The sequence below is a fragment of the Rattus rattus genome, chromosome 6 (genome assembly GCF_011064425.1).
Source record: "Rattus rattus isolate New Zealand chromosome 6, Rrattus_CSIRO_v1, whole genome shotgun sequence".
Taxonomy (NCBI): domain Eukaryota; kingdom Metazoa; phylum Chordata; class Mammalia; order Rodentia; family Muridae; genus Rattus; species Rattus rattus.
The window spans coordinates 89635681-89662904 of NC_046159.1; the positions used below are offsets into that span (position 1 = coordinate 89635681).

Consider the following 27224-nt stretch of genomic DNA (forward strand, 5'->3'; position numbering starts at 1 on the left):
TTTATAAAGTGGTAGGTCATCACTATAGGCTGAATGTAGGGCTGAAAGTGTGGGTACTTTGATTTAAAGCTTGACAATGATTAGCCCTTCGGGTATCTCCTGTGCTTGATTGTTAACCTTTGTTAATGAGTGGATTTTATATATAAGAATAAGGCAAATATACTTTGGCTTATTGGAATAAAACTAACTGCTAATACATTTTCACACAAGTTAAATATTAAGAAAAGGTTACAATTTTAAGCCATAAAGGTCTTTTTTTCAGGTGACCACCTTATTAAGAGGTGGCTGTAGTTCTTCGAGATTCCTTCACATAGGTTTTTATGAATCATGTAGGAATGGTACATGAAAATGTGTGGGTTCTCCCAACTTGACAGGAGCAAAACTTTGACTTCTAAACATCAGAATTGAATGATTCAAGTAGCAGTACTTTAAAAATCTTAATACAGTTTGTGACGCTGGTCACTAAAGCTATATTCAGTTTCTTTCTCTCTTTACCTTTGGGACTTCCTTTTTGTGTCCTGGTGAGACCAGTTCTTTGGGTACAATCAAAACAGTTCCATCATGGCTGTACTGAAGTGCATAGTGGCTTGGGTTGACTGGTCTACCTTGGTCATCTCTTAACCTATTAAAAACATCGTGGTAAAGGTCATATAGCTTCTGTCTCATTGTGTTGATAGCTTTGTTCCATTGAGTTTGCTCACTTTTAAGGGCTTCTTTCTTTGCTTGCAAGTTACATATATCATCTTCTAGATTTAAAATGATGTCTAGTTTACGTTTACGGCAGTTCTGAGCAGCAACTTTATTTTTTCCCCTTCGCCTGATATCACGGATGAGAGAAACCTGTAAGTCTGTCAGGTAGTATCTGCTTAACATGCTGTTGAAAGAGTCAACAGGCATGTGGACAATTTCATCTACAGAAAAGGGAATGTGCATAGCTTTAGCGCGCTCTTCATCACGGCTCAAGTTTCTGTCTGGGTCATCAAAACACCCACTGATTTTCTGTGACTTTCCAGTCCATGTAAAAGTTTCAGATGTGGCCTCTGGTACACCTGATTGTAAATGGTAAGTATGGTCATGAAATACTTGGTGACATTCAAGAGCCCCATGAAAGCCAGATACAGTCCTATGGTCCACATGACAATGTTTACGGGGTTCTGGGTAGCAGCCTCCTATAGCACCTAAATTGGCCCCATCAAAAGTACAGTAAGAGTTGGGGTGAGAGGTGCTGTTGTAACTTGAACTTAATGAGACACCAGAATCTGGTTCTTCAAAAAGTGGGGAAACTTCCAATGGACTGAAACCTGTGGCCAATGACATTAGGTTTATTCCATCAAATATATTTGAATCAAGGTCATACAGGAGGTCTTGGCTTGATAGGTTCCTCATTTGATTGTTAGCAAGTGGAAGAGACATTGCAGGAATGGCTTGCTGGGGACTGGTAGGAGAATTTAACTGCAGAAATGGTTCTTGTGCCTGTGAAGATCTTGCTGATGGATCTCTTCTAGATGTGTTGTTGGAGCACAACAGCATGGCTTCATGAAGATTGACATCATGGCTTATAGCTTGGTTCAGATTTATGTTGTGTATTGAGGGATTCACACTTTCACAGACACTGCTCAGAAAAGGCGGAATGTCTTCTACTGAGATGCCCTGAAGGACAAAAACACTATTAAAAAGGAAGTTCCACTATCTAATATATAATCTCTCATTTTTGTCAAATTAAGGACTCTCCACTTTGAAAGACAGCAATTTGCCAAGTACATTATAAAGATACAAAGGCTTAATTTTCATAGAAACACTTTGGAGAATCAATTGGAGGTCAATTCAAGGGTTTTCTTTGGGGTGTGGGGGTGAGGTAGGATGAGGTGGGAAATACCAGTCAAGGTTCCTTTTACCTCTAGAGAATGTTCAGGCTGTGATGAAAGGAGCTGGAATAAGTCTTCCAGAGAGAAAGATGTATCTGACCAATGTAGATGGCTCTGTATATAAACAAAATGTTTACTGTTAGGAAACACTGAAATCTTAGTTTTAGGCTTTTTTTTTTTTTTTTTTGAGGGGCAACCGAGGCAAGCCTGGTCCGGAACTTGGCAATCCTACCTCAGTCTTGTGTGCTGGGAAATCTGGCATGCACCATCACATCAGGCTCCCATTTGTGACTTTTAAGGGTTTGTATTTGAAACGGACACTAACAGTCCTGGCTGTCCTGGAACTCAGTAGACCAGGCTTGAGAACTCAGATCTGCCTGCCTCCATCTCCCTAGGGCTGGGATTAAAAAGATATGCTCCCCCCACCACCCGTTTGAGAGTTCATTTTAGCTGAGAGCTATTTATCTTTTAAGGATTACTATAAACCCATTTTGACCATATAAGGGTTCTGACATTTAATAGATGAATACTTAGGTTTCCTATTTCTTGGCATTTTAGGTGGAAACTTATAACCCCCTGGACATGGGTATCTCTTATCTGTCTTAAAACCTTGGTTCAAACCTTTTGATTTTAATTCTCAAATCTGCTGAACATAAATTCATTCTTGTACCAGTATTGTAAGCTAGCAAAGATGGAAAGGCAAGAAAGCCATCTCAGGACAAGTCTGACAACCTGAGTTCAGTCCCCAGAAAGCACATCAAGGTGGAAGGTGAGAACAGACTCCACAGCAATGTCCTCACCTCCACACATGTGCCTGGCGCACACTAACATCCATGCAGAGTGCACTAGGATATCAGTGAACACAGGATTCTTTTAATATGTGCTATTTAAGCCATCTCCCAACTACCTACATTCCACTAAATGTTTTAAGATTTTTAGTAGAGAAAGAATTGGACTGACGGTATATAAACATATATTTACCTTTGTCAAATACATTGGGTTCTATGAAACATTTGGGCGTTCATAATATAGGCTTTCTACTTATTGATGCTAAATGAATACTAACTTAGTTGGAAAATATTTTAGTGGCTTGTGGACTTTTGGTCAACTTGTCACATACAATGATGCTTCGTATTTTAGGATTACTGGTTGGAACCTTGAGACTTAAAACCTTCTGCTTGCTTCTCAGTTGGCTGTTGAGCTCAGGAAGTTGATATTCTTTGTAAACCAGGATGGGTGGTAGATCTACAGGAAATAGAGATAAGAGTAGTTCCCTTAGGGACAACAGCTCTGCTGAGGGATTAATTCAGTCCCCACTACGTTTTCTGCTCAGTCTAATGAACTAACAGTTTCATGTCAGTTCTTTTGGTCTTTCTCTTTTTGAAAAATTATCAGCGTATTAATGCTAAACTGAGGATTCTAACACTAGAAAACATTCTAGGCTTCTAGTTTTCTTTTTTCTTTTATAAGCAGAATTTATGTAGTTACGGCTAGCCTGGAACTCAGATCCACCTGGCTTTGCATCTCAAGTGCTGTGATCAAAGGCATATGCCACCATACTTGGCCCTGTTTTAAGACAGTCTATAACACCTAAGTATACAATATTGAGACATTTGGTTTCATAGAAGTTGGCTATTTGTCCCTGTTACATAAAGCCAGGCATAGTGGTGCTTGCTTGTAATCCCACCACTGGGGAGTTAAAGGCAGAAAAACTTAAAAAAGGCCAGACCCAGGGTGCAAATAGCAAGGTTCCGTCTCAGTAAAACCATAGAAACAATTGTTGGCTGGAATGTAGCTCAGTAAAGTGCTTGCCTAGTGTAAGCCCCAGATTAGGTCCCCAGCACTACCTACATCCTAGCACGTGGGGAGTGCAGTCAAGAGTACCAGCAGTTTAATCTTGGTTACATAGCAAAAGAAAGGCCAGCCTTGGCTACCTGAGACCCTGTCTGGAGACAGTAAAAAGTTGCACTTCTTGGTGGTTTAGTGTCTAGGAAGGTTTTTTTTGTTTTTGTTTTTGTTTTGTTTTGTTTTTAAAGTAATGAACAGCTGAGTTATTTCTAGAAACACTGAAAGGGTACTTTCAGTTCATTTTATGTTGGGAAATGTGAAACTGGAGTTTCAAAATTCCCTTTTTCTAATTTTATAAAGTAGTTCCATTTTAGATTGAGACTTTGAAAATGTGGAGAGGAGTCAGTCATTTAATAGAGCTATCTTTTAACATGTGAAGTCTCTCAAGCTTTTCTTTCCTTAAGTGAGAAGAGCTGGTCTTCAGGTCACAATCTGTCACAATCTCTGTCACAATCTACACAAGTGTGCACATTACCTGTCTGCACTCTAAGCCTGGGCCACATTTCTTTTCCAAAGAAAGCATCTGGAAAACTGACTCACTGATCTGACGCTTCTTTTGTTTCCTTGCTAAGAAGTACACCATAACTCCAGACATTGCTGGAGACTGGTTGCTTTTGCAGAGGACCCAGGTTCAAGTCCCAGCCTGCATATATATGGTGGCTTTAAAATTCAGTTTTAGGGGATCTGATGCCCTCTTATGACCCTCATAGGCATCAGGCATGTACATGGTGCAGAGACATAGGTAGGCAAAGCACCCATACATAGAATATTTGTTGTTTTGTTTTTTTTTTTTTTCCGGAGCTGGGGACGGAACCCAGGGCCTTGTGCATGCTAGGCAAGCGCTCTACCGCTGAGCTAAATCCCCAACCCCTGTTTTGTTTTATTTTAAAGCCAGAGCTTTTATTTAAAAGAAAAAAAGAAGCCAGGGCTATTCTGAGGAATACTGCTAATATGGGGGCTGAAGAGGATCACAACCTCACAAGTTTGAGACTAGCTTAATAAGCAACACAGCACCTCAAGGAGAACAAGGGTACAATTTGTAGTATGTAGTGACTCAGGCCAAGGACAGGAGCCTGGTAAGGCATGGCAGGGAACTGATAGCACATGCCTATAATCCCAGCACTTAGCTGATGGAGGTAGGAGGATTAGGAATGTAAGATATGTTTTGGACAATTTGGGCTATGTAAGACCAAGAAAGTGCCTGCTTTGGGTGTTTAATGTTCCTACATATTGAATGTTGATCCAAACTGCCGTTTTCTTACATTGTAGCTCCCCACTTTATTTAACGAGTCTAATCTAACCATGTCTAATGGTGATTTAGTTACTACAAGTAATTCAAAGAAAATGTCTTTCCTGGGAAGGCCAATGAGGGAGTAAAGAGAAAGACACCAACATGGGAGGGGTAATTGTAACGAGTAGCATGAGGCAACAGAGAGTCCATATGAAGTAAAGAGGAGCAGAAACTGTTTTCTTAGGTGACTGAGGCACTAGGGAAAGTGGACTAACACGTCTTTGCAGTTTGAGATGGGGTCTTGCTAAGTGGCCTTGGGCTTTCTTTTCTGTCTTGCCTCCAGATTGCAGGCAACTAGGAGCCTGTACCACGGCTTCTCATTTCTTAGAGTGAAGGTTGAACCAAAAGTGGCCCAAAGGAAAGTATTTTTTTTTCTTTTTCTTTTTTTCGGAGCTGGGGACTAAACCCAGGGTCTTGCGTTTGCTAGGCAAGCGCTCTACCACTGAGCTAAGTCCCCAACCCCAGGAAAGCATTTATAAATTGTTGAATGTTCCCTGCAGTGAGCAAGTGTTCAGAGCCATATGGTAGATCGCCGTTAAATGGTTTAAGACAACTACCTAGAAAGGGGAGGACAAGCTACTGAACATTCAGGCCCTAAAATGACCATTTGGGGCCAAGAGCCAAGTACCCTAGCTTTGGAAGGAATGGGTCCCCAGAGAACCAACCAAATATGCCTTAAGTATGGAACAACTGCCTATAAACATTCAACAGTTTGTGTACATCCCACCAGTCAGTGAGCACTGTACCTGCTGGAAGCAGGCAAATTCTCCCTTCCAAGCTCTTCCTACCCTTTGCCTCCCCGAGTGGAGGAGGGAGAGTTACTGTTAGCTCTCAGAACAGCCATTGCTTGCCCACCTGTATCAGAACTAACCTGTGACTAACAGATAAAGCCTTCCGAGATCTATTAAATTAGACCTAGCTTCCACCAACCAAAAAGCTCAAAGAGCATCTGGGTGGACCTATAGAAAAGCTCTCTCCTCACCTCACTGCCTCTCTGGTGTACCCACAAATGTATTTTAAACTTCTCTGTATGTAAAAACCTTCATGAAACTGCTTCCTCATTGAACATGGAACCTAAATCTGTGTTCCTGGACCACAGCCACTCAAAGATGACTCCAGAATAAACTGTCTTACTCTTAGGATGAGAGTAGCCAGCAGCTCTGCAAACCCAGTTCCTGGGTGTAACGTTTCATGGTGATGAGGGTTGTCTAAGGCCCAGCTCCTCATCCTCTAAGAGGTTTCTAGACTGAGTCCCAGATTCCATCTCCCAGAGGAGGTGCTGCGGCTGGTCACCGTGAAAACAACCGCTAGGACAAGGATGCCTTGTGCAGGTACTATGTGTCTATGAACCACCAGTTTTATCTGGAGCACCTCCGTGCCAAACTTACAGCTAATGGGGTTTAGTCAAACCTAGGGTATGGCCTACATGAAACGGGAAGCACTGACTGCAAAAAGAATCCATGCCTTCAACCTGGGTCCTGGGGCTCACCCTGTTCAGTCAAAAGAAGTACAGGAAGATGCCCTCCAGGAGCCTGGCCCTGACCTCTTAGGTGAGGTCAGAGGTAGGAAACAGGCATCAGTGATTTGGCCTGACCCACTAGCAGACTGAAGACTTGGATCTGAGCTGTAGTGGAAATCGAGAGAGAGATTTGTCAGGTTGGTCCTTTGATCTCTTACAGCTGGCCAGGCCAATCTGGATGGCAGCTGGCTTTTTTTTTTTTTTTTTTTTTTTTTTTCTTTTTTTTTTTTCTCCTTGTCTTAGCAGACACGAATTCCAAAACTGTTAGTAAGTTCTGTCTTTAACCGGAGAAAATAATTCTATGGGTTAATCGCTTTATAAGCTCAATTACCCCTACACACACACACACACACACACACACACACACACTCTTTTAAATGTGTTTTCTTGTGTCAGCTTTGTTAACGGCAGTGCATACTTGCACACAGAGTTCACTAACAACACCAAGTCTTTTGGAGAGGCCAGTGGCCAGTCTGGAACCTTCTCACAGCTTACCTCATTCCTAGCCTCAACAATCTTCTCGGCTTCCCAGGCAGATGCGCCCGTCATTTTGTTTTCCTCTCTCTTCCTCTGCTGCCGTGACGTTGCCTGGGCTGACATTCCTTCCTCATTTTCCTTCTGCTGGGAACTGTGGTCCACAGCTTCGCTCTTTTCTCTTAGCACCTCAGTCTCCTGTAAGAAGCACCCCAAACTGCTAAGCAGAAAGCCATTATCAACACACATGCAAACTCTTTAGAATGGTATTGTGCTTATTGTTGGGTGAAACCCCAATTGCTATCAGCTGAGGCTGGTGCTTCATTATTTCATTCCCAAAGAAGCATTTAATTCTGAAACAAAGGTCAGTTTTATAACCCGCCCTTCCTATGCACTCCTGAGACAGCTAATATGTACAACTGAAATTATATATATTTATAAAGCTCCTGAAGTAAAACTATTAACAAATTATACTAAAATTGGAAATCAATATTCCCAGGAATATCCAGGAAGTGGTATTTTAAAAATTATGCACCTTGTTCTCTCTGAAAGGCAGATGGGGTGGAGACAGGTTGGGAAAGGGTTTGACTCACTTTATGAACCAAATGTGTATTCCTTTTACAATCAGAAAAACTTGGTTTTTATTTGGCTCAGATATTTCAGTTTCACTTATTTACCCAGAAGACCCTGCTTTTAATTTACTTAATCTAAGAATTTTTTAAAAAATTTTATTTACATTGGTGTTCTGCCTCTATGTGTGTCTGTGTTAGGGTGTCCAGTCCCCTGCAACTGGAATTACAGTCATGAAACTGCCATCTATCTGGGTGCTGAGATCTCAGCCTGAGTCCTTTGGAAGAGCAGCCAGTGCTCTTAACCACTAAGTCATCTCTCCGGCCCCTAAGAAGGTTTTTAAATGGTGAGAGACTCTTCTAATAGGACAATGGAGCAAGCACCATCTACTGACACTTTCAGTCGTGAGACCAAAAGGCACATTTTGCTCAACTGTAACATCACTCAAACATCTGCTTTCGATTTCTTTTTCATTTTGAAACACAGGTGGAGCTCTGTAGTCTGGAACTCAGGCTGGCCCTCAGACTTGTTGCAACTGTCTTGCTCCAGCCTTCGTCCTCAGCATTGGGAGCACAGACATGAGGCTTCCCCCACCCTTCCGCTCCCTCCTTCTCTCCTTTCCTTTTTAAAGACAAGATCTCTTTGTGTGGCTTCATCTGGTCTAGAACTTGCGACCCTCTTGTTTACCCTGCACCCCAGGTACCTGCCACCCCTCCAGGGTGGATTTCTAATCTATAGGAGCATGATGCTAACAGGACTAACTCAAGGGTCCAACACACAGAAACATCAACAAAATGATGATCTCCCAACGTGGGGAGTGGTGTGTGTGTGTGTGTGTGTGTGTGTGTAGCAGGACAGAAAGCCAGCCCTAGGTGCCCCTTGGTTTTCTTGGCTTCTCTACCTGTCAAGCCGTACCTCGCTCTGGGGTGCTCTGGGGTGCTCTGTGCTTCTCTGCTTTTCTCCCTATGAGCAAGCTTTCTCAGGACACCGATGATACCATACATTCTTCCTCTCTGTGACTGGTTGTTCCTGTTCCCACCTATGGACAATCCCTATTTGCCACCTACTGGGGGCTGGTGCCTTCTAGCTACAGAACCTCCCCTCGGTCCCGCATCCCTCCTTTAGATGCTATCCTATTTTTTTTTTTTTCTATTCTTTTTTTCGGAGCTGGGGACCGAACCCAGGGCCTTGTGCTTGCTAGGCAAGTGCTCTACCACTGAGCCAAATCCCCAACCCCTAGATGCTATCCTATTATTCTGCCCACTTTTATGGGAACATTCTCTAAGAATGATCGTCTGCACTCAGTGTGTTCTCTCTCACAGTCTCGGGAGGAGTTTTGTTCCTGGCACACCAAACAGTTTGCCAGGGTCTTCAAAATCTAAAGGCTCTGCATCCTTATTATATCGAACCCGGTCAACCAATTGACTTAGTTATTACTGCCTCCTTCTGGAAACAGTTTCCGCATCTGGCATCTAAGCACCCCATCTCTTTCTTAGAAGTCTTACCAGAGACTTCAAAGTTGCTGATTTTTCATCCTCAGATCTCTAAACTGAGCAATGTCCCAAACCTCTGTCCTCAGATTCACTCTCCCTTCAAATATTATCATCCCACTTTTTTTCTTAGCTCTCCCTGATATAGTAAAGATTCATTTATTTTTTTTATTTTATGTGTATGGGTGTCTTGTCTGCATGTAAGTCTGTATACCTCATGTGTGCCTGGTGTTGACGGAAGTCCATAGAGGGTATTGGATTCTCCTGGGGCTGGAGTTACAGGCAGTTACCACGTGGGCAGTGGGGATCAAACAGGTTGTTTGGAAACTCAGCCAGCACTCTTCCTTTGTTTGTTTTTTAGACAGGGTTTCTCTTGGCTGTCCTGAAACTCCCTCTGTAGACCAGGCTGGCCTCAAACTCAAGAGATCCCACTGCCTCTGCCTCTCGAGTTCTGGGATTAAAGGTGTGTGCCCCATCCACCTGTGAGCCAGTGCTCTCAACCACTGAGCCATCTCCAGCCCTTCTCCCCCCGCCCCTCTCTTAAAAGGATGGGCAGATAGGTTTTATTTTCACAATGCTGTTCTTAACAAGAAAATAAAGACTTTACTATTTACCTCAGATGCATGGTAGCTTGTCAGTCAGACCCTACTGAGGAGGCTTTTGGCCATGTCTGGGCCTTTTGAATGGGAGAATCCTGGTGAGTAGCAGCCACAGAACCAATGGGGACCATTAAGTTAATAGGGCGCTGCTGTTCTACTTTGGGGCTTTAACACTGGAAATCCTTCCTGACAATGGCCTCGAAACAGCTCGGTGCTATAGCCTTGCCCCGTCTGTTATCCCAACACCCCAAACCATGACAAAACTAACAGGGATATGAGGTAAGTTAAAAATACAGTTCCTGGCAAAAGTGGGAAAACTGGTGTCACTAGGACACCAGGCATGTCAACAGTGACAGCTCAAAAGGGTGCTCCTGACCGTGGAGAAGATGGCCATGTGAAAACATAGCATTTGGGGTAATCACAGCAGGAAGCTGAACTGCTTCAGCTTGTCAGCCACAAACCCTACCTCGTGTGCAAAGGGCTCTGCATCCACCACGCCAAGGCTGGTTAAAGACACTGTAACGGGGAGAGTGCAGTTAGGATGCATCGTCCTTCCACACTGAGTGACCGACATCTGCTAAGGATGTGGTACCCAGGCAGCAGGCCTCCATTTTACATCTCATTTTCTGCCCTTGCTTGGCCCAGAGGATCTCCACACAATGGCGGAGGTGCTTGTCCTCAGGCAGCTTCTTCTGTCACTGCTGCAGCTACTGAATCTCAAGGGTCACAGCGAACCAGATAGGCTCTCCAGAAGGCCTGGATCCCGACTGCTGCTACTTCTTCCGTCAGTAGCAGGGAAAGAGGGATCGGAGGCCGAGGGTGGTCCTTGAGCCATTCCTCCACAAATAGAATGGAGAAGAATTCTGTGAATGACTCCCCTGCCCTCTCTGGATTCTGGCTGGTCACATAATCATGTTGATTGACCCCGTCTCTATATTTTTAAAAAGCTCCTTCAGTCAATTGTGATGGTTTGAATATGCTTGGCCCAGGGAGAGGCACTCTTGAATAAGTGTGGCCCTGCTGGAGTAGGTGTGTCACTGTGGGTTGGGTGATGAGACTTCTTCACCCTAGCTGCTTGGAAGTCAGTCTTCCACTAGCAGCAGCCTTCAGATGACGATGTAGAACTCTCAACTCCTGCACCATGCCTGCCTGGATGTTGTTATGCTCCCACCTTGATAATGGACTGAACCTCTGAACCTGTAAGCCAGCCCCAATTAAATGTTGTCCTTATAAGACTTGCATTGGTCATGGTGTCTGCTCACAGCAGTAAAACCCTAACTAAGACACCAATACTTAACCATTTTTTTCTGTACCATTTAGCAACAAATTATATTTATTTGTTTGCTATCTGTCCCACTAGAATGGTAAGATTCATTCTCTCTCTCTCTCTCTCTCTCTCTCTCCCTCTCCCTCTTTCTCTCTTCCTGTCTCTCTCTGTTTTTCTTTCTCTTACTATCTCTTTCTCTGTCTCTCTCTCTCTCTGTTTCCCTCTCTCTCTCCTCCTCCTCCTCCTCCTCCTCCACCTCCTTCTTCTTCTTCTCTCTCTCTCTCTCCACATGTACACTCATACAGAAGCCAGAGGAAGGCATTGGGTGTCTTGTTCCTTATTATTCTCTGCTGTATTTCCTCTCACTGAACTGGAACTAGGCTGGCAGTATCAACCAAGCCCCCAAATTCCTCCTGTCTCTGCTCCCCACAGCACTGGGTCATAGGTGCCCAGTGGCTGTGCCCACATTTTTTTTTTTTTTTGGTTCTTTTTTTCGGAGCTGGGGACCGAACCCAGGGCCTTGCGCTTCCTAGGTAAGGGCTCTACCACTGAGCTAAATCCCCAGCCCCATGCCCACATTTTTACATGGAAATTTGAATTCAAGTTTTCACGCTTGTAGGACAAGCACACCCCATCTCCCCTCCACCAAGATAGACTCTCTCTGTAAAACATTGGCTAGCATTTGCTGTCCTGGAACTCATTCTCTACATCAGGCTGACTTTAAACTCAAGCAGCCTGCTTCTGTCTCCCAAGTGCTGGGATTAAATTAAAGATGTGGGCCACCACTGCCCTGCAAAGACAAGCACTCTTACTAAGTCATCTCCCCAGCTCCCAAATGGTAGTTTCTTTTCTTTTCCTTGTTTTACTTATTTTTTTTTTTGTTTTTTTTTTTTTGTTTTTTTTTCTTTTTTTCGGAGCTGGGGACCGAACCCAGGGCCTTGCTGTTGCTAGGCAAGCGCCCTACCACTGAGCTAAATCCCCAACCCCTTGTTTTACTTATTTTCATTTCTATCTATCTATCTATCTATCTATCTATCTATCTATCTATCTATCTATCTATCTATCTATCTATCTCTTTATCCGAGACAGAGTCTCTTCTCTAAATAGCCCTGGCTGACTTGGAACTCATTTTGTAGACTAGGCTGACTTTAAACTCACAGAGACCCACCTGCTTCTACCTCCTGAGTGCTGGGACTACAGGTGAGGGAGCCACCAGGCCTGGCACAAAACAGTGGTTTCCTAAAGGCAGTGACTCTAAATCCTGTCTACTCCAGAGCTTGTCACATATTGCTCTTTAGCAAATATCTGTTGAGGCCAAATCTTAGACACAAAATCCTTAGACTTTGGCAGGAATCCTTTTGGATTATTCCTGCTTGTAACCACAGGGCTGAGTCTTCTCTGCTCTGGGTGTGCTGGGGGAGGAGGAGGCTGATCGCCATTCACTCTACTGCTCCTCTTCTGTTAAGGCAAGGCTTCTTTGGTTAACCCTAGTGCTAGATTCTCAACAAAGCTGATTTTGTTTATAAAACTGCTGTGGTTGGGCAGAACTTCTAAAATCTGCAATGTGTGAGGTAATTCAATACACAAGAACACCCACACAAATATGCAAACAGAAGTACATGCCTATGCCATCATACAGGCTAGATCAAGCCTAAAGAAACAGAGAAGTCTGGGAAGGCGCTCTCTCTCTCTCTCTCTCTCTCTCTCTCTCTCTCTCTGTGTGTGTGTGTGTGTGTGTGTGTGTGTATGCACGCGCGTGTACGCGTGCGTGTTGCAGGGGAGGGAGGGGAACTTTCAGAGTGTTATGGGCTGGTAACAAATGTATGTGAGATGTTCTGGAAAACTCAGAGAAGGGGCCGAAGAGATGGCTCAGCAGTTAAGAGCACTGACTGCCCTTCCAGAGGTCCTGAGTTCAAATCCCAGCAACCACATAGTGGCTCACAACCATCTGTAATGGGATTCAATGCCCAAAGCAACTGTGTAGTCATATATGTAAAATAAATAAATCTTGAAAATAAAAACCTTCAGGAAAGGACTTAAGTCACAGATTAGCATTGCAAGAGGTCAACAGTTGGTTAAAAGGACTTTCATGTGGGAATGGAGAGATGGCTCCCCCTGAAGTTAAGAGCACTGACTGCATACTTCCAGAAGACCATCTACATGGGGGCTCTCAACCATCTATAACTCCTGGGGCTCGTAACCCTCTTCTGACCTCCAGGGGTACACACACTTGGTGTAGACTTACATGCAGGCAAACTTGGTATATTGACACTGATACACAGAAGGGGAGCAGGCATAATGGCACACAACTTTAATTCTATCACTGGGGAGGCTGAGGCAGGAGGATTTCTAAAGTTCAAGGCCAATCTGGAATACATACCAAGCTCCAGGTTAGCCAAGGCCACTAAGTGACATCCTATCTCAACCTCCACTCCCTCCCACCTCAAAAAGGGGGTGGGGTGTCCGTCATGTGACAGTGGATCCCAAGTCACTGAATAAAGAGCTAAACAAAAGGACAAGTATAAAATGACCAAATGAGTGGGGATGCTAAATATAATGCACAGACATTTAAATAGCCCCAGAGTGTCATTCTATAGATTCCTTGTTAATTACAAAAGAGTAGCACTACAGGGGAAGCCTGGCAGATGCTATGTTAAGCAATGGCCAAGCCTGCCGTAGTAACTCAGAGATGGAAACCACGCCTCCTGCTAGGAAGGAAACAATACCAATGGTGGGTTTTATGTCAAAAATCATCTCAATCTAATGAGGAGGAGCCAGAATAAAGGTGACTGACACTGTGTGATGAGTTGATGCTTCCGGGGCACAGATTCTGAACACAGACATGAAGGCAGTGGTCCTACATTCACAATAAATTTCCTTACTTTGGTAACTGGTTACAGAAAAAAAAAATCACTCCTAGGAAACACACAATGTATCCAATATTAAGCAATTCAATGGCTTTAAATGTGTCACAACATAAAGGAATTACATATTTATATTAATATTATATTTATATTATATATTATATATTTATACATGTGGATAGTTATTAAGGTCAAGGGGGAAAACATAAAATCTGGGCAAAGGACATTACTCAATAATAATCTTGCTTAAAAGTTACTTTTGAGATTTTTAGTTCATGCGTACAAGTGTTTTACCTGTACATAGGTCTCTGCACCATGTGTGTGAAATGCCCACAGGGGTCAGAGAGGGCATTGGATATTGGCACTTTATAGATGGCTGTGAGTCAGCATGTGGGAGGAGCTGGGAACTGAACACAGGTCCTCTGAGAGAGCAGCCTGTGCTTTTAACCACTGAGGCCTCTCTCCAACCCCACACCAACCCCGCCTCCCTTTTTGGAGACAGGGTCTCGGTATGTAAATGCCTGGCTGTCCCAGAATTTGCTATGTAGACTGGGCTGGCCTTGAACCCACAGAGATCCACCTCTACCTCTTTAGTGCTGGAATTAAAGGAATGCACCATCACACTCAGCTCTTGCACTTTTTTTTTTCTTTTTTTTTTTTTCGGAGCTGGGGACGGACCAGCATTTGTAGTTGCAGAGTGAAAAGAGCCAGCTGCCTCTATGATATAGTTTGTACAGCTCTCAAAGTCCAAAGTGGGGTAGTCCTGGGAGGTTTAGCCACAAGCTGAGCGAGAGAAAGGAGATGACCCGAACCAGCAGCTGTGTAACCTCTGACCACTTGCTAAGTTTCCTGAACTCTGAAATGAGGGACTGATAGGGAATTTACATTTGAAGTAGTTGGGGGAAATGTCCCTTCATACATTTCAAGACACACGGATCACTCCTTTCTACAGCCTCTGTGTCTGGAGACTTGCTAATCTTGCTAACCGCTGTCAATACCTCAACTTCATTTCAGAAGAAAGCGATGCCAGACACCCTCATGGGCAGCGTGACCATCTGTGCGCCCTCCTTTCCAGACTCTCTCCACGTGCTGGCTCCCAGCTGGGGCAAACCAATGACTTCTAAGACATGCTTCTGTGCAGGAGGTCTGTGGCCTATGCTCTCACAGCACAGGCCAGGGAAATGTGTCATTAAGTTACTTTTATTTGTGTGTAGGTAAGTCTTACCCTAGCGGTCTGGAACCTCACTACAAAATAAAAAATCAAGGTTCCATGTGTGTCCTAGGAAGCCAGCATAAATATGAGTGCGTGCACGCTCACACATGTGAGTGCGCGTGTGTGTGTGAGTGCATGCGTGTTTGTCTGTAGCACTGTACGTGGTTTTCAGGACTGGTACTTGCAGGAAGGCTTGCCCAATCATTCATTCTGGACAATGAACTATTGAGCCTGGTTGGACCTTCTGATCAGCCTATCTGCAAAGGCTCATGGTTTTCTCTATGGCGCCTAGACCGTCTTGTTGGGCTTTTCTTTCCTAGTAGGCTATATCTAACGCCGTATGCTGCCTGCTCACCTCTGTCTTCCAGACAAGGAGCAGTTTGTGGAGGGAAGGCTTTCTAGATCAGTGAAGAGAAGGGGGAGGAGAAGAGATATGCAAAACTGGGCTTTTCTTCATGAGGTTTTCTTTGGTTCTCTTGCTAAGCCTCTGAAGACCCTGTGTGCTGGCAGCTTGGACTTACTCCATTATACTGGGTTCCGAGGAATGGGTGGAGCTCCTGCCGGCCGCGCCCTGTGCGAGCAGTTGGAGCTGGCCTAGCTGGCCCTTTCATTTCCTCACCTGGCGGAGGAGTGATGAGACCTGCTTTGACTTTTAGGGTTGGGTGAACCTTCAAAGACAAAGAACAGAGCACTGTCTATGAGTGGGCTGACATCAGAGGGAGCAGAGAATCCTGAGGCTTGTCTCTAGGCTGGAGGCAACCTGGAGTCATATGGCCTAGAGAGAACCAAGGAGCCGGATAAAGACAGCCTGTGTCCTGTTTGGCCTAGATGGTTTTTAATCGCAGTTTACAATAATTACAGCTCATACCTACTGAGCTTTCACTGTGGGGCCCATGACTATCACCTCATTGAAGCTGCTTAGCATCCTGGCAAGGCATGTACTGTTAACATTCCTTTCAGAGGACTGGAAACTGAGGCACAGAGGTTAGATAAAGAACCTGTCACACAGGAGTGAATGACAAGATTTGCATTTGGGTCTGGGCATTTTCATTTCATAGCCAGGTAGAAGCTTGGTACTAATTCCATCTACCTTTCTTTCTTTCTTTCTTTCTTTCTTTCTTTCTTTCTTTCTTTCTTTCTTTCTTTCTTTCTTTCTTTTCTTTCTTTCTTTCTTTCAGATTTATTTATTTAGTATATGTGAGTACACTGTGGCTGTCTTCAGACACACTGGAAGAGGGCATCAGATCTCATTACAGATGGCTGTGAGCCACCATGTGGTTGCTGGGATTTGAACTCAGGACCTCTGGAAGAGCAGTCAGTGCTCTTAACCACTGAGCCATCTCTCCAGTCCACTTTCTTTTTTTTTAATTTTGGTTTTTGACAACACAGGGTTTCTCTGTGTTGTCCTGGCTGTCCTGAAACCCTTTCTGTAGACCAGGCTGGCCTTGAATTCTGCCTGCCTTTCCCTCTGGAGTGCTGGGATTAAAGCTGTGGACCACCACTGCCCAGTTGGGTACTGCTTCTTAATGGATCCACGTATGTCCCTGAAACTCATCCTTGTTAAGCCGGTGTACAAATGAGTACAAATGAGGAACTACAAATGAGTCAGGACCCTCTGTGAAACAGACCTGCTGGATGGTGGGAAAGAGGTTTGTTTTCCTGAGCTCCATTTTCTCCCCTTGGAACATAAGTTAGAAAGTTTCAGCAGTAAAACGGGAAGCATGCAAATCCACTTCTGAAGGCCCTGGGGGAGGCGGTGAGCCAGCTAGACAGCAGCTGACATCCCCTAGGTAGCCGAAGCTAAGACACAGGGCCCCGCCCATGTTCACTATGGCTAACTACCAGAAGTCCAGTACAAAAACCAAAACAAACCAGAATCAAAAACCAAAACACAGGCCAACTTTTAAATAGGAACCTTAATGTTCAAGACACAAGGACATGAGTCCCAAGCCCCAGGATCATTTAAATGGAGCCATTACTCTCAGATGCAGCCCCTTCTCCAGGCTGAAGTTTATTGGGAATGTGTGTGTGTGTGTGTGTGTGTGTGTGTGTGTGTGTGTGTGTGTGTGTGTGTGTGTTTGTTCCTTTATTGTCTATTTATTTAATGTGAGTTTATTCCAACTATTTTGGCCAAATGGCCCAACTAGTCCTCAAAATGCCAGATCTCCTGCAGCCCGGGCTGGCCTTAAACTCCTGTTCCTCCTATCTCTACTTCCTGAGTGCTGGAATTACGGGCATGAAGTACTACACTTTGTTTGGTGCTGGTGATGAACCCAGGGCTTCCTGCGTACTAGGCATGGACTCTGCCAGCCCTCAGTTATTCCTTGATCACAGTTTTGGTAGATGTGAACTCTTAGTTAGTCACTACGTGAAATGGAGGAACCTGGTTAACTTGTGTCCCAATCATGACACAAGATGCTTAAGAAAGTTTCCTCCTGCTCTGACAATTTCCATTAAAAAAAAAAAAAAAAAAAAGACATTTAAGCCGGAGGTAGTGGCACATCCCAGCATTTGAGAGGCAGAGGCAGGTAGGTCTCTGTGAGTTTGAGGCCAGCCTGGTCTACAAACAGAGCTCTAAGACAGCCAGGGCTGTTACATAGAGGAACCCTGTCTCCAGGGGCTGGAGAGATGGCTCACTGGTTAAGAGCACTGGCTGCTCTTCCTTAGGACCTGAGTTCAATTCCCAGCGCTCAAATGACAGCTCACAACTGTCTGTAACTCCTGTTCCAGTGGCTCTGACTCCCTCACACATGCAGGCAACGCATACAATAGTAATAGTAATAAAGACTTTAATGTGAAACCCTGTCTTGAAGAACAAAACAAAAACGACTACTTAATATTGGTGTGTGGGTGGGTGTGAGTGCATGTGGAACTCAGGGGACATCTCACCTTCAGGAATTGGCTCTTTCCTTTCATCATGAGGGTGCCAGGGACTGAACTCAGATGCTCTTGTGTGATGGCGGGGCTCTTTCCCCACAGCGCCATCTTACTGTTCCCCCTCATCACTAGTATTTATTTATGTGCAAGCTGCTCCTCGTCCCCCAGTCCATTCCAGTGTCGTCCAGCCAAATGTTACCTGGAATGTGGGACATCAAAGGGTTTTGGGGAAACTGAGTCTCAACTTGAAAACACCTACTTAGTCAGCTGATGCACTATTCCTGACCCTCACTCTCTTCTGTCCCCCTCTTTCGTAAAAACAGTTCCTTGGCTGTCCTATCTAAAGTTAGCAATCACATTCCATGGCCAGGCTGATCTCTGCACCAACAGTACAGTTCACACAGCAAGAGTTCTCCAATAGGAAAGGAAGGGGTCTGTTCATGCTGAAGTAGACTCTGTATGGCGACAGGCTTCAGCAGTCTCCAGGAGAGGATGAGATCTCCTGGGGATTGGACATGGAACTCAGAGTGTCTGTCAGTACACAGGGACCAAGCAGAGCCTTTAACATGCCCCTTATCCCTCACAAGAATGCTCTAAAAGGACATTAATATGCTCTTCTCACCAATTTGGAAAGCCATGTTTGCAGAGGGCCCAAGAAGAGCTGGGGCTGAAGTGATTTTTACTTGTCAAGGTGTCCATGGACTCAACTAACTGAACAGGCTATATGCTCTGTGGAATTGAGGATGTGGGTGTACAAACTGACTTTAAGAATGTTCAGTAATTGAGGAGCCACATCCAGTCAATTGGCCTCTGATGAGCTGTCCTACTGTCCCGCTGTCTGGATTTGCCAGTTCCTACAACTGTGTTGGCCAGCTCCTTGATTTGTCTGAGTGTGTGTGTTTATTCATTCACACTCTGTGCTTTCTGTTTTCCTCACAACAATGCCTGGCTGTGAAGACAGGAAGCCAGTTCTAGCCCCTGGAGGCTTCCCAAGGCACAACCACATTGTGCCAGCCACCACCCGCAACACTCAACCTCAACAACCGGGGCACAGGCCTCCACCACCTCTAGTTGCCCAGAGGTGTATGTGCTTTCCCAGATCCTTCACAGCTGCGTGAGGGGCCATTCCCACACGAGGCCACCCTGGACGTGAGCAGACTGTTGATCCCTCTGAAGTTCCCAAGTTGGTGGGAGGCACGACTAACCCCGTGTTTAGGAACCGTAACCAGTTCTACTCCAGACGAGGCCATAAAGTCACTCTATCAGTTTAGGCAGTCCCAAATCTCACCACCTGACCCAATTATAGGGACAACTTGAAAGTCTCTTCAGGGACGCAGTCCACTCCAGTAGCTGGGTACAAAATGGTCAAGATTTCAGAGCTGACCTACTTTCTCCTCAGTGATCTGGCCTTGAAGGACCCCAAACTGTCACAGCCATGGCAGCCACAAAGTGCAAACCCCAGCAGAGTGACCCCGCAGATCCTCAGTTGCCACACTGCAGATGCGGCAGTTCAAAGCAGAGGGTGCTCTGTGTGGGCTCGGGGGAAGGGGAGGTGTTTTGTGGGTGGCTGGCAGTTGAGCCAGCCTGAGGATTTCACCGTGAAGGACATGAGAGGAATGAAAGGCTGGCATTCTGGGCAAAGATACGGGAGGCAAATGTGATCCTGGGTTGTCTGGGGAAGACAGGGAAAGGAAGTTTGGGCTGGAAAGTAGGTCAGAGGCAATAGTTCAGCACGCTGTTAGTCCAGCAAGGCCAGCGGGTGTCACAGTGGCCACACCTGGGAACCCTTGAATGACAACTTATGGAACTAGAAGGCAACGAGAAGCTGGTGGATCCTCCTCAATGGAAGTGGGTGAGCACTGGCAGCAGAACTACGTGGGGGAACTCTGGAACCCTGACTGGATGATTGATAGTGGCGAACACGAAGGAAGGAACGTAGCTTACCATCTCAGCCCAGCTTGACCGGCACCGTGTCATTTATGGTCCCCAATGAGCCTGTTAGCACCCATCCTCCAGGAAAGAGAACTCCAGATTCAGAGAGGAGGAAAGTGGGTGGCAGGTTGCACAGGTAATGGAGACAACCCAGTCGTCTTGGCTCGGTGCCAGCACCCTGATTCCTAGACGAGTTTACCCCAAATCTTGAGTCGTGTATATTAGATTCCTACTACATGAGCTAAGCAGGAAGATAGAAAGGGGAATAACAGGGGTTGGGGATTTAGCTCAGTGGTAGAGCGCTTGCCTAGCAAGCACAAGGCCCTGGGATCGGTCCCCAGCTCCAAAAAAAAGAACCAAAAAAAAGAAAAAAAAAAAAAAAAAGGGGGAATAACTCAGCAAATAAGGAGGGAGATTTCTCTGAGAACAAACAGACAATGACAAAAGCAAGCCGCAATGAAGATGACAATAGCATAAGGAAGTTCTCAGCAGGACCCATCAGGTGCTGCCACAAACACCTTCGAGCACTGACTCCGTTTCTAACGGCTGCAGTAGAAGCAAGTATAGTAGACAGAAGGGTGATTGGACAGACCGTGTCCTCTAAAATGCCCATGAAGTTTTAACCCCTAAGCCCTAAGAATGTAGCCGTATTAGGAAACCCGGTCGTAGCAAATACAATTAGGTAGAAAGAGAGCCTGGTGGGTCCTAGGTGACTGCCCTTTCTATAGAAAGAAGACACGCAGGGAGGAAGCACACGGAGCGGAAGGCAGAGGCTGGGGAGCAGAAGCCACAGAACAACTCCAGCAAACCACCAAAACACAGGTTCTCCCATCAGTCCCTGGAAGGAATCAATCAGCTGACGCCTCGCCTTGGACTTCTTGTCTCCCAGTGTGTGGATCTTAATACAATGATTAAATGACCTATGCCATTCTTCCCCACCCAAGGAGCCAGAGTCTACCCTTACAATGTCCACTAAGAGCAAAGGGAAAGCCCACTGTGAAAGCGCACCGCCATGAACAGAGGCCATGTCTGCACCACAGCTTATCGAAAACCAAGTGTGTGTTTCCCACCTCCGATCAACTGCCCACGTGTTAGGAGATAACTTTGATTTTGAAATGGAAACAAAATTTACTTCGATGATCAGTGGTAGTCTTTCTCTCCCTTTCACTCTTTGGATTAAACATGGACTATAGTGATTCTATGACCTGAAGGAAGCATCCTAAAGGAAGTCGGGATGTTTGGTAGGATCGCTCACACAGCAGAGCACTGCTGTCACACGAGATGGAGTCACAGATGACCACAGCTAACTCAGCTCCCTATAGCTCTTTGAAATGCTGACATATATTCAACTCCACAGAAACTGTTACTGCTATTATTCCCTTTGATGTGCATGGGTGTCTGATAGTGACGTACATGGGTACATGTATGTCTGCACACCCCGACTTCAGTTGGTGCCTGCAGATCCTCTGGAAACGGCGTTACAGATGGTTGTTAGCCACCATGTGAGTGCCAGGATCCAAACCTGGGTCCTCTTTAAGGGCAGTGAATGTATGCAGTGCCCTCGGAGGCAACAAGAGGGGGTTAGATTCACCTGGAACTGAAATAGAAGACAGTTGTAAGCCACCATGCGGGTGCTGGGAATGGAACTAAGGTCCTCTGGAAGGGCAGCAAGTGCTCTTGACCCCTGCACCATCCCTCCTGCCATCGTAGCTCTATTTCTTTTTTTTTTTTTTAATATTTATTTATTTATTGTATATGAGTACACTGTAGCTGTCTTCAGACACACCAGAAGAGGGCATCAGATCCATTACAGATGGTTGGGAGCCACCATGTGGTTGCTGGGAATTGAACTCAGGACCTCTGGAAGAGCAGTCAGTGCTCTTAACCACTGAGCCATCTCTCCAGCCCCGTAGCTCTATTTCTTAAGAACCCATACTTCCCTGTGCTAAGTCTGGGCTTCATCAGAGAACGGCCATGGTTATGAAAAGAAGCTGTCAGTTCCGGGAATCCCAGGTCTGTTTTCATAAGTATTCGCCCCTCTAAGAAATAAAGTCAAGGGCTGGAGAGATGGCTCAGTGGTTAAGAGCTCTGACTGCTCTTCCAGAGGTCCTGAGTTCAATTCCCACCAATCACATGGTGACTCACAACCATCTGTGATGGGATCCAATGTCCTCTTCTGGTGTGTCTGAAAACGGCGACAGTGTACTTACTCATATACAGAAAATAAATAAATCTTAAAAAAAAAAGAAATAAAATCAAAGCAGTACTTGCTTTTGATACTTTGAAAATCCCCTACTCTAAAATGTGTTTTGTAAATGTATAAAAGCTGTAAAAAGTATACTCTAGAAAAAGAATCTTCTACTCCTCAAATGTGAGTCACTGGAACTATCTATCAAGTATCGAGTTCTCTGCCTACATTCCTACGAATCATACCCATCCACTCCCCGATAAGCGAGCTGGGCACAGAGACAAGTCCGAAGAACAGGAAATGTTTTCAAGTGCGGAATTCAAATGTATGGGAAAGAACAGGGCCAACCCAGGCACCCCGATGGCACTTAACCCTTGTTTTCCCCTCCAGGAAAACTTCCCTCTCCCACTTTTAGTGAGATACTGGGGCTTGGAGTGACTCACATAGCCCATAGCAGGAAGGGTCCGTTCTCCCCAGCCCCATGGTCTTCATTATGAATGCACAGCCTGCTTTTCCCCCTTTTATTGTGTGTGCATGGTTTTTTGTTGTTGTTGGTTTTTTTTTGTTTTTTTGTTTTTTTAAAGATTTACTTATTTTGGGCTGGAGAGATGGCTCAGTGGTTAAGAACACTGACTGCTCTTCCAGAGGTCATGAGTTCAATTCCCAGCAACCACATGATGGCTCACAACCATCTGTAATGGGATCTGGTGCTCTCTTCTGATGGGTCTGAAGACAGCTACAGTGTACTCACATATGTAAAATAAATAAATCTAAAAAGAAGAAGAAAAAAAGATTTACTTATTTTTACCCAATGTGTTGAGGTGTTGTGCCTGTATGTCTGTCTGTGCCCAGGGGTCAGAACAAAGTGTCAGATCCTCTGGAACTGGAGTCATAGATGGTTGTGAGCCCATGTGAGTACATGGACGCAAACCTGGGCCCTCTGCAAGGGTAGCAAATGCTCTTAGTCACTGAGATCTCCAGCCTACAAACTGCCTTAAAAAAAAAAACCCGAGCCTGGCATGGTGACACGCACCTGTAATGCCAGCACTTGAGAAGCTGGGACAAGAGGAGTAAGAGTTCAAGGCCAGCCTGGTCAATAATTGTAGGTTGATGTCTCTATGTAGGTGAGGGATGGCACAAGTTAGGTCAAGGCCCATGATTGGACAGTAACAAAGTAAGGAAGGGACAAACTTTTTGTAAGGTAAGAATGAAGGGAATGTAGGGAATCAAGATGGAGACAGAGAAGGACAACCCAGATCCGGGTGGACTTAAATGACCCTAGGTAGTTATGTATACTTCTTAAGGGATGGATTTCGGTAGGCAAGTTTATCTTATCTAGGTGGGCGCTTTATACCCTTATCAATTGGTTGTGAGTTTATTGTGTGGATGCATTGTGGATTGAGAATTTAACATATAAATCTGATTGTTGGTTTAATTTGTTGAGTCTTGATTTTACTGGATTGCTGGAACCAGAGAGTTCGCAGCTAGCAGAGCCATCTGGAGAGATACTAACCAGAGATAAATTATGGTCAGTTCCATTTTGCCCCACGGGTGCTGGAACTAACTCTAGAGACCAGTGTGGCAAGGTGCCACGCTGAAACGGTTCATGGACTACCTGGGTCTGAGGGTACTTGGGGACAGTGTGGAGTCGCCGAGATAAAGATACCCTGCAGTCCCATGTGGCCCAACGGTGCTGGTGCTAGTGCAGGATAAAAGGTTATTACTTTTTAATATTTACCGCAACAAATAATACTCAATAAAGCTAGTGTGGTTCATGCCTGTAATCTCATACTAGAGGGGCAAGGGGAAACCTCAAGAGCTCAAGGCCATCCTTGGCTCTATAGCAAGTTTATGACCAACTTCCTCTTAGAAAACCACCACTGCCATCACCATCACCACCACCACCACTACCACCACCACCATCACCACCATCACCACCACTGCCATCACCATCACCATCACCACCACCCACCATCACCACCACCACCACCATCATCACCATCACCACCATCATCACCACCACCATCATCACCATCACCACCATCATCACCACCACCCCCATCATCACCATCACCACCATCATCACCACCACCATCACCACCACCGCCATCACCATCACCATCACCACCACCGCCATCACCATCACCATCACCACCACCCTGCCACAACAAACCCCAATCAAACATACCACAAACAAACAAACCCTGCACGGGAAAGCAGTTGTCTAGGGGCCAGAAGCCAGGCTGAATAAGGGTCTAACTCATCCCATCCCAGATGCACATCCACAGCCCACAGTACTTAATTAATATACCTGTCTGGGAGACAGAAGACTCCCACTTCTGCCATTAACTATTTAGTCAAGTTTCCTGACCTCCTTGGGTTTCTTTTCCTCAAATACAAACCAGACACGTACAAGGCATTTCCACAATGGTGGCATCGGCTCCTAAAGCTCTAAAGGGCTCAGCAACTGACCAGCCTGACTGAAAAGAACCAACTCCCCATAGCTACCATGGTCTTGCAGGAGGGTGTGCGCGCGCGTGCGCGCGCACGCGCGCTCACACACACACACACACACACACACACACACACACACACACACACACACACACACAGCTCAGCTGGGGAAGGCACTGGCCTGAGAGGTGCTGGGGGTTTGGTGGGCCACGGGAGGAGGTGGAACCTCAGTGGCTTTGTTCTCTCCTCTAAGAAAGACAGACTCCTTGTCCTCCTTGTGAGGACAGAACCACTGTCTGACACAGAGGGTAAGAAGAGAAAGGGAAGAGGCACCTAACGCCTGGATTCAGACTCTGCCGTCCGCTACCAGCCAGCTTTGCTCCCTTGCCAGGCTTTCTTAACCTCGCTGCGGTTCCCAGGCCATCAGAGCTGCCCCCCTCCCCCAAACCAGCCCACCAGTCTACATAGGTATCAACCAGGTAATGGTGTGAAGGAAGTCTTCAGAGAGAAAACCTATCCCCTTCAATGGCTGGATGACATTTGGCTGTGTGACAGGTGCGGTACCACCTTGTACAGAATCCATCTAGGATTTCAAAGCCACACTTTGCAGGACCAGAAAGGGTATAGAGGTAGCAGGTACCTTCCTAAAATGAGAGGTGACACTCCTCAGGTGACACCCTTCCCTCTTGGAGTTCAGATCTGTAGACTGGAAGAGGGAGTGGCTTCCTGTTCTAAACTAACATGAGTCTACCAATGGTAGCACAGCCCCCACCCTATTAGTTCCCTTCCCCAGGAGGAGGGAGGGATCAGATCAGCCTAACAATGAATCACTAGCACCTCACGGAAGGACCCCTCCAAGAAAGGGTGGAGGAGCCCGTCAGGCAACCGCCTACACAAACAGTGACTTTGAATAGCCGCAAACAAACCAGTTTAATTCCAATTCCCACTTTGCATAAGACCGCCTTTCACAAAAACAACCTCTTACAAACACTAGTGGACAGACAACAGTTACTGTCAAGCTCCCGGCCTAAAAGGAAGCTCCCGGAAGGCAGGAGCTCTCTAGTTGCTGAGGTCTTTCCTGAGGTTTTAGTACACAGATCTTAGGAAACTGTTCAGGAACAAAAAGTTCAGCGGCAGGGGAGCACCGGCAATCAAAGGGAACTTGCACGTTAGAAGCAAGACTACGTGTCTTGTGTATATCAGTTAGGGATTTCACATCGTAGGGAGTATTCTCAGGCAAGGGGTTGGATGGTTAGATCACAGAGGGACCACCTCCACTAACACCGAGGCTCCTTACTCCAGGAGCACAACAGCACATCCACAAATAGGTTACGGTTAAATTCAGGGCAAGAGTCCTGCCTTGGCTTAGGTGCTCGGTTCTTCAGAGAGATGCACATCTTCTCAGGGGCTGAGGCCTCCTTCAAATCCTCTACTCCGGAACAGGTTCCCCATCAAGGCATCCTAATGCATTCAGGGTACGGATTAAAGGCCATGGTCCAGACAGCACCCCATTCGGTCTAGCTTCCCCATTACCAAAATATCCTCCACAGCCATCAAACACAAGGAAGAGTGTTCTCTGCACGCAATGGATTTCATCCACTTTCCCTAAAATCAAATCCCCAGAACTCACTCTCTTCATTCAAAAGGAGGCGGGGCACATTTGTCCCGCAACCTACTTATAACTACCTAGGCTACAGAGAAGGGAGAGCGCGGGTGTGCCCCTGTCTAGCCGTTCGGACCCTACAGCTCGGGGGCCAGTCCTTTCTGCCCTGGAGGAAGGAGAAGTGCCACTCGCTTGCGTTCCTTTAGGTTACCTGGCTCCCGCGTCCGCCTGCATCTGGCACCTGCGCCGTCGGTTCTGCCGCCTTCTCCTCCTCCTCCTCCTCCTCCTCCTCGGCGGCCAGAGGGCTGCTATGAGCTTCTCGGGGGTCCCCGCCGCCCGCGGATGCTGAATGGCCGCCGTCTCCCACGGCCGACGAGGCGGCGGTGCCGAGCAGCCCGTGGGTCCCGTCTGCGTCCCCAGTCGCCACGCTGTGCACTAGCCACGCGTCCACGCGGGTGCGAGGGATGAAGGGGACTCCGAGCGCGCGCACTTCGTGCAGCAGCCGGCCTTTGGCAGGTAGCAGGGGGGTGCGTCCCCAGCCTTCTGAGGCCGAGAAGGGGTTAGAAGCCGAAGCGGGGCGGGTGGGGCAGAATGGGAGCAGCTCTTCCCAAAGTGCGGCGACCGGCGGCAGCAGGCAGAGGTCCAGGTCCACACGGAGTCCCACCAAGCTCAACAGAAGCGTGAGGTGCAGGAGGCCGCCGCTAGCCCACCACGGCTTCGGGAGCTTCATCTCCCACGGTGCGCCTGGGATGCCTGTGTCAACCTGGCCCGGCCCTACAGCCGCCCGGGTGGCACCAGCCGGGAAGACAATGGACCAGGGCGTACAAGGGGCCGTTGCAGCCTCACCCCAGCCAGGCACAAAGGCGCTCCCTCGGCTGCCCACACAGTGTCTGGCGCTGCCGGGGACCCAGAGAGGAAGAGAAGACACCTGCAACTCCCAGCTCTCAGGGCCCGCCCCATTGCCTGGCAACGCCCCACAATTAAACCCCGCCCTCATTCAGGCTTCGACCCGCCCCGAGCCGCAGGCGTGACCCCTGGGACACACCCACGTCTGTCCTAGGCTCCAGGCCTCTTTATAGGAGGGGTCCCAAAGCATTTTTGGAATGGAAGCAGAATTTAAAGCTCCTGGATGCCCCTGGCAGCACTGTGGTAGTGACCTGGATCACTCTA

General features: G+C 46.4%; 1 protein-coding gene across 1 annotated transcript; it reads right to left on the bottom strand.

Annotated features, from left to right (window-relative positions):
• Window positions 1-252: 252 nt before the first annotated feature.
• Window positions 253-26987, bottom strand: Nfe2l3 (nuclear factor, erythroid 2 like 3). The gene is made up of 4 exons (XM_032906533.1): window positions 26266-26987; window positions 7019-7195; window positions 1896-1979; window positions 253-1650 (listed from the first exon to the last, which is right to left on the bottom strand). Exons 1-4 carry the CDS (start codon window positions 26782-26784, stop codon window positions 475-477), a joined length of 1956 nt encoding a protein of 651 aa, XP_032762424.1. The 5' UTR covers window positions 26785-26987; the 3' UTR covers window positions 253-474.
• Window positions 26988-27224: the final 237 nt, after the last annotated feature.